The 15,669-nt window shown below is 40.7% G+C and overlaps 1 protein-coding gene across 2 annotated transcripts; it reads right to left on the bottom strand.

Moving 5' to 3' along the window:
- Positions 1 to 1,120: 1,120 nt before the first annotated feature.
- Positions 1,121 to 12,808, bottom strand: CCT8 (chaperonin containing TCP1 subunit 8). Of its 2 annotated transcripts, XM_027681435.1 has the most exons (16): positions 12,704 to 12,808; positions 10,768 to 10,858; positions 10,100 to 10,179; positions 8,774 to 8,923; positions 8,332 to 8,512; positions 7,539 to 7,600; positions 6,714 to 6,851; positions 6,085 to 6,263; positions 5,079 to 5,145; positions 4,911 to 4,998; positions 4,688 to 4,803; positions 3,427 to 3,498; positions 3,078 to 3,242; positions 2,555 to 2,674; positions 2,028 to 2,126; positions 1,121 to 1,357 (listed from the first exon to the last, which is right to left on the bottom strand). In XM_027681435.1, the coding sequence occupies exons 1-15, from the start codon at positions 12,761 to 12,763 to the stop codon at positions 2,034 to 2,036; spliced, it is 1,662 nt and encodes a 553-aa protein (XP_027537236.1). In that variant the 5' UTR covers positions 12,764 to 12,808; the 3' UTR covers positions 1,121 to 1,357; positions 2,028 to 2,033. The 2 variants fall into 2 exon arrangements, with proteins under 2 accessions (XP_027537236.1, XP_027537237.1); XM_027681436.1 differs by lacking the exon at positions 2,028 to 2,126.
- Positions 12,809 to 15,669: the final 2,861 nt, after the last annotated feature.

Raw genomic sequence — 15,669 nt, forward strand, 5'->3', positions numbered from 1 at the left:
TAGAGTAGCACTGGCAAGAGTAATAAAAGGATTAATTAGTGAAGTGGCTTGAATTTCAAGTGCAGTTCTTCTTTCAAGCTACTTGGAGACACACAAGCTGTTTGTTTGCTTTCTAAGACGAATCTTAGCAGGGGACTTCAGTTGAAAGATTCCAGCGCTCTGTATCATGCTAGCTAGTGCTGCTCAGCATTTATTTTTAAGGTCATTAGAATGTGATGCAGTTCACTGCTGTCAGGCTCCTGTTTTGAGATCATGGCGACTCTAAAAGGGTGAGGATATAGATGCATGTAACAAAAATGAATCACAGAATCACAAAATGGTTTGTGTTGGAAAGCCCCATCCAACGTGGCCTTGAACACTTCTAGGGATGGGGCATCCACTCCTCTGAACAACCTGTTCAAGGGCCTCATCACCTCCACAGTAAAGAATTTCTTCCAAATATCTAACCTAAATTTCCCCTCTTTTAGTTTGTACCCATTCCCCCTTGTCCTGTCACTACAGTTTCTGATGAAGAGTTCCTCTCTGGCTTCCTGTAGCCCCCTTCACAGACTGAAAGGTTGCTATGAGGTCTCCATGCAACCTTCTCTTCTCCAGACTGAACAGCCCCAACTTTTTCAGCCTCTTTGTAAGGGAGGTTCTCTGGTCCCCTTATTGACTTGGTCACCTGCATCTGGACTTGCTTTAACAGTTCTATGCCCTTCTTATGTTTGGGGTACCAGAACTGTAAGCTTTATGCCAGTGGGGGTCCCACGAGAGCAGAGTAGAGGGGCTACTGTAGGCAGGGACCACAGACCTGCTGCCACACTTTCAATATTCATTTGACTGTTTACACTCAAGTATTGGCTAAGGAGCACAAATAAGAGCACAAACAGCTGCAACAAGTACAGATTGTGAGCTCCCTGCAGCACGCTCATTTGGTGTCCCTGCATGTTGAGTCAGTTTTGCCTGTGACAGTCACTGGTATGTGATCTCCAGCCTGAGAAGTTGTCTCCTTCCTCATTGGGAGAGGGTGTCAGGCAGCCAGTCAAGGTCAGCTCACCACACCCACACACTGTCATCCTACACATTCATGGATTGGGAACAACCATGTCATGCTAGGTCCAAATAAAATGAGTGTTAACATTTTAACAGTGAGTATGTTTATTGAAGTGTTTGAAGGTCTGCACTCCATTATACACTGTTCATAACTTAAAGGCAAAAGCAAAACATTTGAACAGGTTCCAACTGGGATTTAAAAACCTCACATAATCGTGTCACTTAACAAATACAGTTAAACTGTTCAATCATTTTGGTCTTCGTCCCAGTCTTTCTTTCCTGATGGAGGTTTAGGGCCACCAGCTGGTTTTGCCATAATGATCTTGAAGAGAACAGAGAAGTAGAAAAAGCTAACGTTAGAATCAGGCTCTTGCCCTACTCTTACAGCCACATGATGCTGTTAGCATTCACTAAATTCATGCAGTTTCCCTAATCTGAGCCTAAGCCAGTGATTACTATTATCCATCTAATCTACATACTCACAACTTAGTTATTTTTTCCTGAGAAAGGCAGAAGCTGAACCCTGATACAATAAAAAAGGTATTTTACCTCATTTTTGCATGCAAATTCAGACCAGTTAGTCTACAGAAAGTGAGTGCTTAAACAGACCAACAACAGACTAGTTTACAGGATGCACGCTACAGAAAGCAGAATTATCAGAGCTATTGTTCTGAATTATTGCATCTAAATATCACACTTTAAAACTGTGAAGTCCATTAGTCCTACCATGTTAAAGGCTCATTCTCTGCACTTGCTATAGTGACAAGTAAGGTAAAACTGAAAGTGCATTTGTCATTCCTTCCATGAAAATTTGGGTTTAGGAGTAAAATTCATTTGCAAAGGCACAAATACAGGGTGTAGCCATCAGCACGCAGCAGAAGGCAGCAGTGTTACGTGTCATCAACAAAGATACAACCTGCCATGTGCTGGTCAATGAACTCATGCATGCACTCACACACAGATACCTCTCTGCTAGAGAAAACAGAGCTTACTGCACACTATTTTTCAGGCTCATCTTTCCAGTCATCTTTATCCCAATGTCCTTGTTGCTTAGGGACTTTTGGACCGCCTGCTGTTTTTGCCATAATAATCTACAGAAATTTTACATGCAAATACATTTTTGCTAAAGTTTCACAAAATAAAGACTTTATCGTTAACATTGTAACCTCTATTATTCCTAAAAATTGGATTTTCGTGTAAAAACAATATATGAGAGAAGGTTTCTTCTCTTACATCTTGTTACTAAAGAAGTTAGGACAACTTTCTGAATACAAGTATCAACTGTCAAATCTTTAAAAAACAAAACTCAAAACCACAAACATTAACAGCACTGCCATAGAAGCAGCACCATTCCAGATTACAAGCTCTTGAACAAATTACTTCCTCACTTTAAGAAATAAACAAACCACATTTTCAAGTACCAATAATTTTTTACACCTTGCCTTCCCAGAAGATTCACCTGCTTTGCATGAGGGTTCTGCAAGGTTTCAATTCAGCACCCAAATTACTGTAAGCTTACCTGATCAACCCTTAGGACAGTTACTGCCGCATTTGTGGCTAGCTTGATACCCCAGAATTTTCCAAGATATGTGTCTAATACACCAGCTTCCAACATATCCTTCACTGCAGCAGCTTCAGCCTATCAGATGGGGGAAAAACATCATTTAAAACTTTCTCAGGCTTTTACCTAGCAAGATAGTATCACTCCTCTGATCTCATCATCTCCCTTCAGAAAACTTTCATTCCTAATCCATTGGCAGGAAGACAAAATCAATAATTACTGAAGACTTATTTTCTGTCACATTAGTTCAGTATCCCACTTCACCTCCTACTGGCCTACAGGGCCACTACACTGTGCTGAATTTAACTGCTTGCTGATTAGAACACTTAAGTATTTCAATTCTAACAAGTTACTATTCCAGACTGTGCAATGCAGAGCTTCCAATGATTTAAAATAATCTATAAATACTTCATTCCAATAGAAGTACTTTTAAATATAATCCTGTGCTGCAGGGCACCAAGTAACATGAGAGACTATTTACCTCGATATCAAATCCAACATTTTTCTTCCCTTCCTGATGCACAGCATAAAGTTTGGAGATGACCTCATTAGCTTTTACTCCGGAGTTTTCTGCCAGTGCTCGAGGAATGGATTCAAATGCCTCAGCAAACTTTTTGATGGCATATTGGTCAAGCCCAGGACAGGTCTAAAGTGAAGTTGAAAACCACGTCAGCATTTCAAAAACCTTAAGACAGGATGGCATTTTCCCCTACATTTTTTATTAATACACACACTTATATATATATATATATATGTTGGTATGAAGTAATTTTTGTATTTTTTGTAAGACGTGTGAAAAAATGAGAAGTGAAGAAGCCCATTTGCTGTACCTCTCCGTAAGATGTGATCTGCTTGGCTAATTCGATCTCTGTTGCACCACCTCCAGGAACAAGACGTTTATCCTGTGAACAAGACCACACCAAGACAGTATTTTTGCTTGAAGCATCTATTAATTTTTACTTTTCAGAACTTTTATACTCCATCAAGAGTGCAACAGAACTTCATTCCACGCAGACTTATTAAGAAACGGTTTCCGAACAAATGTGCATTATAAGGGAAATCTACCAGAATTTACTCATTCATTTTATAAAAAGCAAAATAATAATGCAGTGGGGTTTGTGTCTGGGATTTTTTGGCTTTTTTTAAACAATTTCAACTCTTGGCTAACTAATAACAGCATTCCTAGATTTTCTCATCTTTTCTATTATTTTGGTGGGAAATATCATGCAGGAAACCAATCCACTGTACATTAAGTTTAATATGTCAACAGGTATCACAAGGTGTTAGAAGTTTCTGTTTTGTTTTCTTTCATTTTAAATTAGGCATTTACCTATTAACTCTGGTCTTTTAAACCAAAAAGTAATCATCATAAATTGTAAGCCAGGAAAACTCCTGGAGACAATCATCAACGCACAGTGTTTCTGTACTCTAAATCAATGTGCATGTCTTGGTATGTACAGGAGATTAAGGGTCAACCAGTTTTAACAATTTTTGCATGCCTTTCTCCAAGTAAATACAGAAACTCCCTATGTATTAAAAAAAAAAAAAAAAATAATAGCCAAGTCCACAAAAGCTGCTCAGAAAAAAAAATGGTACAACTGAGTTCTTTCCATAAAAGCATATCTGTATCACGTGGAGGAAGCATGTCTTCATACAAATGAATCAGAAATTTAGTCTGCAACCAATCCGTTCCTCCTGATCCCGAATGACAAAGCTATCTAGATTTTCTTCTGTGCCTGGTCTCATTACAAAACATTTAGAGAGTAAATCAAGAAAGAGCTGACTGTCATTAGAAAGTGACAAAACTACCTTCAAGCACTCACTCATTACTGGAAAAAATGAGTGCAATACATGCTGAGCACCACCTTTTATGTATCCTATATTCACAACAGCATTGGCAGCAATCTTCTCTAGAGAGCCCTCTACACCTCAGTACAACACAGCCTTCTCTACAACTCCAGAAGGCTCCTAAGCAGGTAATATATATACCTGCTACAGCCTTTGTAGCAAATGAGCACAAACCAGGCACAAGTCTTGCCTCAAACTGATCCACTGCTCACTTTTGATAACTCGCGTGTTCTCACTACTTACCCTTGTGAGTACTTTGAAAGTATTGACACCATCGTCCACTGCTCTCTCTATGTCATCCATCAGATTGTCTGTAGATCCACGAATGAGGATAGTGGAAATGGCACCATCCTCCTTTTCTGTTCAGACATATGCATTACTGAATTAACTCTCTTACAGATAAAACACATACGAACATCACACTTTGTAGAACAGCAGTGCTAGCAGTTCTACAGAACATACATACCATGCTTAAACACAACAACTTGTGTATCCCCAACCTCTGATAAATACACACTACTGCAGTGACCCATTTCTTCAAGAGTAGGGGGAGTCTGGAAAGAAAAACAAGAGTTAAGAGGTGAAACTGCTCATCAGTTCTCACCCTCCTGCTCCTCATTTGAAAAGTCCATACCAGTCTGGGTAGGGCTGTTGCACCAACAGTTTTGCAGAGTCTCCTCAGATCCCACTTGGAGTTCAATCTTTAAAAACAAGTTTACAGAACAATATTATTACATAAGAATATTCTCTTAACTCAGCAGCATTTTGTAAACAAGTGACAAGATCAAAATTTACTGCATCAAGTTATTAACTCCATTCAACTACTTTTTTGAGTTATAATTATCTACTTTGGTGTGCAAAGACTACTTTCTAAGAATTTAAAAACAAGTAAGAGGTTCAAACACATGGAAATTATCAAACTTCCTCCTCTAGTGCAAAAAACTTGAACTGACTTTACAATGCCTCTGTAATAATCCTTTATTATACAAGACATTACAGTACCACACTCCATTTCCAGAAGTGCAAATGTTTTGGACACCACCAATAAATTCACAGCTTTCAACAAAGCACCACTTACTTTTGTGAGACGTTGAGAGCTGCTGCTGGTAAATCTGACTTTATGTTATGCAGACTATATTTTGAGGATCTACAAATATGCTTTATTTATAAGTAAGAAGACAAACAGAACAGAAAAATGACACAGAGGTATTAAGAATTGCCATCTATAAACACATTAGTGATGCACAAAGGCATCTCATCATTGCTAAATCATCACAAGAAGACTGTGACGAGGAGAAAACATTATGGAATAGTCTCACATGCCTTTGAGGCCAGATCCCTCTTTACTAGATCTAGAAATTTTGATGTTCTTGATTTCAGTGTGCTACAGAAACACTTAAAGCAAAATAACTACCCTATACACAAATTACTCCCCCATTAGCTGTCATACGGAGATGAAATTCTATCAAGAAACTTAAACTATGAAACAACCAAATTGTAGGTCAGATTTTGACTCACTAGAAAAACAACTAATCTGCAGTATTTTTTTTGGTAATTCGTTTGAGAGCTAAGCAACAAGATGGTGAGTGCATTTCATAAATCTGGTAGACCAAACGTTTTTATGCTTTTCTAGTACTCACCTGACTAACATAAGGTTGTATTTATTGGCATAATGAAGAGCCATGTCTGCCACTTTGCCACCCGTTACTACTACATTTGCACCACTGTCAGCAATAGCTTTGACTTGCAAATCCATAAGATTTTCTTCTCCTTTACTGAAGTTCATCAGTTCTTCGGCATTCTTTATGAGGACGGTGCCCTAGTGAAACACATACACCGTTATCAATTCAGCACTAAACCACATGCCTACAAGTCTCTGACAAGCCATTCTGTCTCCCAACCTATCCATAAACCTCAAGTCATCTTATTTTGTAATACTGATACCTTTCATAGGCAACAAAGTAAAACAAGTCAAAAAAAAAAAAAGAACCAAATGGACAATTCTGGTATTTCTAGACAACCTTGAGGTTCAGACATTCAAGCATGCAATTTGGCTCAAATAACCCAAAAAAACCAACATTACTTCCCCAGTCTCAAAAACCCTGTGAAGCAAAATTAGGTTCAAACATTTTCTGTGAACTTTTTTAAACTAATAAATCAATATTAACCAAAATATCTCAATCACCAAGTGTCAAGAATATAAATATTAAAGTCTATGTTTATGTGCTCTTATTTTTAGAGAGGTAACTTATTTTAAGCTTCAGCATACCTTAGTTTCAGTTATCATCCCATCAAAAGGGCAGGAATACACAGCTATTTTTGCATCTTTGACAGAAGTAACATCTCCTTCAGTTTCTTTTTTAAAAACCATGCCATGCAGTACTGAGGAAGCAGAAATACCAGCACCCTGAAAGGAAATAAATGGAATTTGAGACTTTTTACAAGGGCATGTAGCGATAGGGCAAGGAAGAATGGCTTTAAACTGAAGAAGAGTAGGTTTAGATTAAATATTAGGAAGAAATTCTTTACTGTGAGGGTGGGGAGGCACTAGAGCAGGTTGCCAGAGAAGCTGTGGCTGCCCCATCCCTGGAAGTGTTCTAGCCCAGGCTGGACAGGGCTTGGAGCAACCTGGGATACTGGAAGGTGTCCCTGCCCATGGCAGAGGCCTAGATGGATTTAAGGTCTCTCCCAACCCAAACCATTCTGTGATTCTATGATTCTGTGAATAAGGGAACATCATATTTTCAGAATGCTGCACTACACTGCATGAAAAGCAGACCTTACAATCATTTGGATGTAACACACTAAGTTATCATTGCAGCTTAAAGAAATAAGACTTTATCTTGTTCAGCAACAACAAACACTGTCTTACATTGTCCCCATTTGAGATTACTTTCAATATCAATGATTTTTGTTTCTGAAAGCTGCTACTGGGCACTAAACAAGGAAAGTAAACACCTATTTTCAAAATCTACTATGCATGCCACAACACAACAGAAATTAGAAAAGAAAAGGCTCTTTCAAAGTTCAGAGATTAACCTTCATTAAACTGTTTACAGATAATAATACAGTAAAGCTAGTACTTCAAACTTACCACAATTTTGCACACTCTGATATTATCAACGTTGAAATGACCAGAATCAGGAAGAATGGAAACTGTTTGGAAAAAAAAAAAACAAAAACAAAAACAAAAAGAATGAATTTATGCTGCTTAATGAATAAAGTAGAGCAATGGCATAATAAAAAATGCCTGGAATTTTTCTGAAGTACTAAATTTCAATGGTTTAAGATGCCTACCTAAATTCAAGACAATTATCACCTGCTAACTGGCATCGAGAGAAACAGAAATTTTGGTTTTTTACAATGTAGTAATCAATAAACAACATTTATTCAAGCTGCTCAATAACTGAGTTCAAATATTGATTCATATATGTACATTCAAGAGAAAAGTCTGACTCTAAATATTTGAAAAAACACTGGAACTAAACATGAAGGCTTTTTCTTGTAAATCTAAAGGGAAAGAACAACTCAACAGAACTACAGTCTTGCTTCCATTGTTCTGTGGTTGAGACTACTAACAGCTTATCTGAATCGCAGTACATCTTCCTAATTATAAAAAAAGAGGGAGAAAGAGGGGTTTCTGCATTAAAAAGACTACAAAGCTATTTCTATAAATGTTTAGTGGGAAACACAAACCTTTTCTGAGCCACAATGCCAATGAAGAGTTCAACAGGAGAAAGGTTACCCTATTTCAGAGGCTAAAGCATTCCACCCAATTCAATCTGTTAAACTAACCATACTTTCTGTCTTACATGCAGCTGTAATGACCGTAAGCAAACCTACTCAGATTTTTAGATGCATGCACACATCTATTCTTGTCCACTTACCACAGGCCTGAGCAATAAGCTTTGCCAAGAAACGTTCATTCCCATATTGTTTGCTCATCACTGAAGTGTGCAACAAAGATGCCACTTCTTCGACATCTCGAAGGTTCTTTGCAGAACAGCACACCAAGTCTGGAAGAATTTCTAGGGCTTTCTTGCAAGCCTTTTCATATCCTTCAATCACCTGTGCATCAAACAATAAATATTCACTACATTGCTTCATACAGCTTTTCTCTCCTTTTCAAATAGTCATAAAACATCAGCGAATGCAGAACTTTTCAAGGGAAGCTAGCAATCACAAGTAGCAAAACAGTTCTCCTTCAAACATCTTTATCTAAAAAAATTAGTTCAGAAGAAAGCAGGTGACTCACAATATTACAACCTAGAAATACTGACCAGTGGTAATCTAGATTCAAGCTATGTGAATTGCAACAATACAACTTGCCTCTGAGACAGATAACCCCATCCTCAGAAGGTCTTCTGCTAACTCCAGAAGAACTCCAGCAAAAACAAGGACAAAATTTGTTCCATCTCCAACTTCTTGTTCTTGCATATGGGAAGCCATAACAAGCATTTTTGCTGCAGGATGCTGGACCTTTAAAAGAAGGTATACATCTTGGTTACTAACATCCCACCTAAGAATCCAGCTCCAGGCTTTTCTGCACGTCCAGTATAAGCTCTCTTATTTCAAATTGTATCTAGAGATACTAAGAACGCACAAAATTGGAAAAGAAAGCAGCACAGATTACCTTAATTGGCTGACTTCCCTAATAAGAAAAAGTACAAACTTATATGAAAACAAAATCAGAGAACTGAACATTTTCCCTACAACATGAATCATACCTCTTTGATATTGGTTCTGTGCTATTTTTACAAGATGCAGTGGCTTCACAACTAAGCTCTGCAACAAGAAAGCACTCTGGAGTTTAGATCTTCAGGCTGAATTCATGTGTAACAAAGCAGACATCTAAATTACACCTTAATTTTAGTGGGGATTTTTTCTGCTAAAAGATTGCACCGCTTCCCCTTTCTTTCAAATAAATGCAATAAAATGCTGTATTCTTGAATAAAATTAGAGCAGTTGTCATTTTATACCAGAAAGTAACATGCAAAACTCATCAGATAAGGTCACTAGTATGCAGATTATTTTTTAAAAACAGAACTGAGACTTTCAGTTATTCTACTCATACTGAACACTAACACAATGCATTCGGTAAGGAAATACTTAATATTTACACAGTTTCTGTCAGTAAGTATAGAATTCAGTAAAATATTATTTGTGCTGTGTCGCAAATAGGAATTTGATAGTAGGAGGAAAAGTTAGGACAGAACAGCATTTTTATGCTTTCACAGTATTTACAGGAGGATGCTGCTATATCCACAGCTTCTTAAATTCAACTGATGGATTCTAAGCAGGCAGGAGAACATGGCAACCAACAACACTGGGAGATTAACACACAACAACTATTTCATTCAGACTTTTCCAGAACACTGTATTTCTAGACACACCCTCTTATAAATCTACACGGTGGTTTGGGGAAAAGTAGGGAATCATTAAGCTTCTCCTACAACTACTTAATGCTGCTTTACAGAGTTATCTTCCTCACTGTGGATCTCAAATTCAGTGAAAAAGGTAAATTATTTACAAAGTGGCACATGTAAATAATCTGCCACAGTGACACGCATTTCCCTATTGACAGTCAGAACCATAGCAACCCATGAACAGAAACACCAGTTCACAGCTGACATCTTCTGAAGCAAGAAAACTTACTTCCAGCTCTCTCAGGATAGTAGCAGCATCATTTGTTACAAAAAGCTTCTCCAGATGATTGATAACCATTTTGTTCATTCCTAATGAGGGAAACCAAAAAAAATTTTTAAATAATTCATTGTGCAAATATTTTTTACGCAGACAGTTTTAAAACTTTCAGGTATATCCTCCATATTAAAATGTTGGCCCTATTTATAATTTAAGAACTTAAAATATTTTTCCAAATAACACTTGGAAATGTGTTACATGAAGGAGAAATCAATAAGCAGTTCTCTCTTCAGAAATACTAGCACATTATTTAATTAACCAATCCAGGAGAACACAGTTTGTTTTCGTACATCTGACTGGCCATGGTTATGGTTAAGTTCACTATCTGCCATGTTATCATCTTTCCTTTAGTTTTTGTGCTCTTTCATATGGCAGTAGGGCAGCAAAGAGAACACAGTAACTGCTACAAAAACACGGCAAAGGCAGATACACTGCACTTAACTCAAGAGCTAACAAAACAAAATCTGATTTGTATAGTCACAAAAATATATTTACAGTTCTACAGCAAGTCCAGTGTGTTTCCTCAAGAAACAAACAGCTGCTTCTTTGTCAAGGTATGTTTAGTCTCCAAACACAGTATTTGTCTCAAAAAAATGGCAACAATTTTAGGAATTATTTACCATTTGGTCCATAAGCTGTACGGGTGGTCTGAGCAAGTTCTTTGCATGCCTGGATGTTCCTATAGACAGCTTCTTCTAGTCCTGAATAATGCTAAACAGAAAAATGATCTGATCAGAATTAGGCTAACAAAAAAAAAAAAAGTCATGAGCTAGTAACTCCTCATCAAAGCAGTGTCAATCTAGTGAGCCCCTGAAAATTTTTTATTCATTTAAATTGATGTCACTTACAGTTTAAATGGAAACCAAACCTTACCCAAAGACAGCAAGAAAATAACTACTTTTCTCCTTCTCAACTAGGCAGCTCAGCAGGCACAAAAAGCTTCTGAACAGAAAATCTGAACAGTGACTCAACTTTCAATACAGTTTGCACCCCCTCAGTCTTCCAAAAAAGTTTGTGACATGACAAAGGAAAACAGAAAACAACCAAGACAAGACTGGATAGGGTTAAGGGTTTTTGTTAGCAGAGATTTTTGTATGTGCTTCTTTATTCACAGCTCTGTATTCCACAAAAATCATTTAACTCAGTTCTATGTTCAAACATGTGCGTTTTTTTTTGAAAATTCAGAAGAATCATTAGTAAAATATTTGTGTTTAAGGCTGTGATCAGCCTGGCTTCAGTTTTGAAACTATAAGAAAAGACAGGATCCCCAGAAAGGGCCTTAAGAAAGAAGAAAGAGTAGGACAAAACATACTGTGTGGCCCATAAGAGAGAAAGGTACTCTCTAATGTTTACTCTCTAAATACAAAAACATCTCAGAATGCCAGCTGACTCCTTTGTTTTGCAGAAGAAGACAGCTCTTGCTATTTAGGCCTTGAATTCTCCTTTAGTGAACCAGCAGTAAGGCCACTTTGTTTCCCTGTTCTGCCCCTGCCCTTGACGTATGCCATTATTTGGCTCCAACGATTCTAAAAAGAAACACAGAGGGCTTTCAGAACTGCTAACTTCACTCTTCTTCCTATTAAGTAGCAGCAAACAGATATTTTCTTATTTTTTTCCTGTAATAGAAGTCCCTTGCTTGGAAAGAGGGACTTTCCACAAGAGCCTGTAGTGACAGGACAAGGGAGAATGGCTTCACACTGAAAGAAAGCAGGTTTAGATTAACTATCAGGAAGAAATTCCTCCCTGTGAGGATAGTGAGGCTCTGGCACAGGTTGCCCAGAGAAGCTGTGGATGCCCCTTCCCTAGAAATGTTCATGGCCTGGTTGGATGAGATTTGGAGCAACCTGCTCTCGTGGAAGGTATCTCTGCCAATGGCAGGGGGGTGGGAGCTAAATGATCTTTAAGGTCCCTTCCAATCCAAACCCTTCTGCTGATTCTGTGAATAAGAAGAAAAAAACCTACACCTGCTTGCTTTCTGTCCTTTTCAAAGAAAGCTGTTGCTTTATTAAGGCACAGTCCTTCCATACCACCAAAATCTTAATTATACTAACATTAAGTACAATGAATATGGATTTATGGAAGAGATATATATGGAAAATATTGCACTGATCTGCAGCGCTGACAAAGGTCCTTCTCTTAAAGACACAGGGAGAGTCAAGCCGTTTCTATAACAAGCCAGACACTTCTGAACAGCTTCAACGACAGGGCCCTGCTGAATGTTGCTGTAAAAGCTCTGCAAACCGGGCGGGCACGAGTCGGGCACACAGCTCGAGAGGGCCCCCCGGGCCCGGCAGAGCTTTCTCGAAGGCTGCGTGCGCCAGGCGCCACCCTCCAGCAGCGCGGGGCCGGGCCGGAGCCCATCCCCACCGCGGAGGGGGCCCGGGCCGGGCGGGGGACAGTGCGCGAACCGCCGGGCCCCCGCCCCGCGGGGCACGTGGTACTGCCGGGCCCCGCCGGCCTTCCAGCGCCTTCCCCGCGCCACCGCCCTGAGACTCCTCCTGCACCCACCCACCCGTCCACCCTTCCATTCACCCATCCATCCATAGACGATCTCACCTTCGCTCCCTCCTTGAGCATCTGGGCGAAGCCCGGGGCCTTGGGGACGTGTAGCGCCATCTCCGCTCGGCTGCGGGGCCGCGGCGCGCAGGGCACGGCGGGAGCGCGGGGCGGCGCAGGCGCGCGGCGGGGCCGGGCCGTCCTTCCGCCCCTCAGCGCGGGAGGGACGGAGGGAGGGGAGTTGGCTCTGGGGCCGCACGGGCGCGGCGGGCACCGCAGCGGGAAGAGCGTCGGGAAAGGCGCGCCCGCTAATACAGGGCTAGGGTCGGCTCCCTTAGAGCCTTCCTTTCCCTGTCTGGCTCAGCATACCATCCCCAAGGCGTTCCTCAGGACACTTTGTAATACAAGTCCCAGAAGCAGTGCAGAGTCTTCCGGGGCACCAGTGGCAAACACTGGTCGTAAAACTTAGCAGATTCCAGTCAAGTGTTTTGCTTAGTTCTTATCCGACTTGTCCAAATGGAAGTGCAATGCACAGATACGAAAAATAAGTATCCTAAAACCACAGGATCGTTTGAGTTGGAAGGGACCCTAAAGATCACCTGGTCCCAACCCCCCTGCCCTGGGCAGGGACACTTTCCACTAAACCAGGTTGCTCAGAGCTCCATCCAACCTGGCCTTGGAACACTGCCAGGGATGGGGCATCCACAGCTTCTCTAGACACCCTGTGCCAGTGCCTGACTACCCTCACAGTAAAGACTTTCTTCTTAATATCTAATATAAACCTACTTTCTTTCAGTTTGAAGCCATTCCCTCTTGCCCCGTTGTTGTCCACAAAAATTGAATTCATTACCTGGTGTGCAACAAGCCGATAATTACACACTTGAGAGAGGCATTGATTATTTATTTCAGAGTTGTGAAAGCCTGGGTGCTCAGTGTTATTCCACAAATCAAGCACACCAAATATGAGAACTTTTTACTATTTATACATTTTAGCAAAAAAACTAATTAGGTTTTCATTGGCTGCAAGCAACATACTTCTCTTATTAATTGCTATTCTATCATCCATTGGCTAATGATTCTCTCACTTCTCATGGTAATTAGTCTATATGCTCAGTCTTTCTCTTCTTTTGTGTCGGTGGGTTTCTTGGGTCCATGGTCAGTGAGTCAGTGGTCATGATCTCCCCCTGCCGGAATTACCTTGTACCCAGCTGGAGCTGATTTCAGCACAATTACTGAGCTGACTTTGTTAGTTTCTTCCTTATCTTGAGAGTTCTGCCAGATGTCCCTGTGGTCCGTAAATTCTGCATTCTTTGTGTCCACTGTCAGTGGGCATCCTTCTTCCCAAGCTTTGTTAACTTTCCCTAGGTCTAAGATCATTGAAGCATGTCAAGCCCTAAACCTTAGCAACAACAATTCTACCAACAAGTAATTTGTTTTTCTAGCACCTAGACATCAGTCAGAGTCACCAGTCACCAGTTTAGGATTCTTCCTAAGAGTCAGTTTTGCTTGGAGAATTAAATTTACCCATGTGTGTTTCTGCTCATAATATTGCAGCCATGAATTTGGTGTTGCCCAGCAATTCTACACTCAAAGTCCATTATTTTAAACAGGGACAGTGGCCATAAAGCCAGTCCCATCTAAGGCTGTTTGTTTCACCTCTGCATTCTCCTTCCTCTTCTCTCAAATCCTCTCTTGTCAAATATTTGTGCATCCATGTGATGAATCAGATTAGGGAACTGATCTGCATTAAGACTAACCCCAAAGCAGCCTGGCCAGCTTTCAGCTTTCCTGCTCACTACATAGCTGTGCAAAACTTTGCACTGGCACAAGGAGAGATGGAGACAGGGCAGCAGTGTTTCTGTGTCTTGTGCTGTCTCTAGATATTCGTATGAAGTTTAACAAAGACAAGCGCAGATTCTGCACCTAGGATGTGGCAGCCCTGGATTTACAGACAGACTGGGGAATGAGATGCTGGAGAGCAGGCAGCATCATGGAAAGGGACCTGGGGGTCCCAGTCAATGGCAAGTTGAATATGAGTCAGCAGTGCCCTGGCAGCCAGGAGCACAAACTATGTCCTGGGGTGCATTAAGCACATCATCACCAGCCAGTCAAAGGAGGTGATTGTCCTGCTCTACTCTGTGCTGGGTGGCCTCACGTCAAGTCTGTGTGCAGTTTTGGGCACCACAATATCGGAAGGTGTGCTGGTTTAAAAGTTAACCAGCAAGGGAAAATGAACTCAATTCAAAAGAGAGATTTATAAGTCAGAGTAACAATTTATTAAAATAATGCAATAAGTACAATTATACAGACAGACAATTGGTTTTAACCCACAAAACCCAAATGTATAAACCAGCACCCTAGGGTATGAACAAGAGTGGTGTACCTTGGCCCACCCCCGAGTCCAAAGCAAAGGGAGAAGGGATAAACCTGCTGGTGGGAGAGCTGCTGCAGTCTGGTCAGAAGTGGTGATTGCAGTCCAGTCGAGGGTGGTGGTCTCAGTCTAGTTGAAGGCAGTGGTCTGGAGTCTTCCTCTGGATCCCACGAGAGGTGGCAAGGTTCTGAAACTCCCAGTTATATACTCTCCAGTTCAGGCGGGAGTGCTCAGTCCCTCCCTCAGAGTAGGGAATTCCATAAAAGGGCATGCAGATGCTCAGTCCCTCCTCCATAAAAGGGTATCAGAGCGGGGAATTCCATCAAAGGGTATCAGAGCGAGGAATTCCATAAAAGGGTATAGGAACACCTTCCCACCTTGCAGGTCTCTACTGACAACAGTTTCTGCGAAATGGCATGGACGGCTATAGAATACACAGTTTTGGGTTGCACCCATCCAGTGATGAATTGGTCCCAGCCGTTCTAACCAGGACAGAAGGATATAAAACTATTAGAGAACATCCAAAGGAGAGCTACAAAGACGGTGAAGGGTCTCGAGGGGGACTCATACGATGAGCGGCTGAGATCACTAGTTCAGCCTGGAGAGGATGAGACTGAGCGGTGTTCTGGTTTAGGAATAGTACTCCCTAGTTAAG

Source organism: Neopelma chrysocephalum, unplaced genomic scaffold (genome assembly GCF_003984885.1).
Source record: "Neopelma chrysocephalum unplaced genomic scaffold, ASM398488v2 Primary Assembly neopelma1_60, whole genome shotgun sequence".
Taxonomy (NCBI): Eukaryota; Metazoa; Chordata; class Aves; order Passeriformes; family Pipridae; genus Neopelma; species Neopelma chrysocephalum.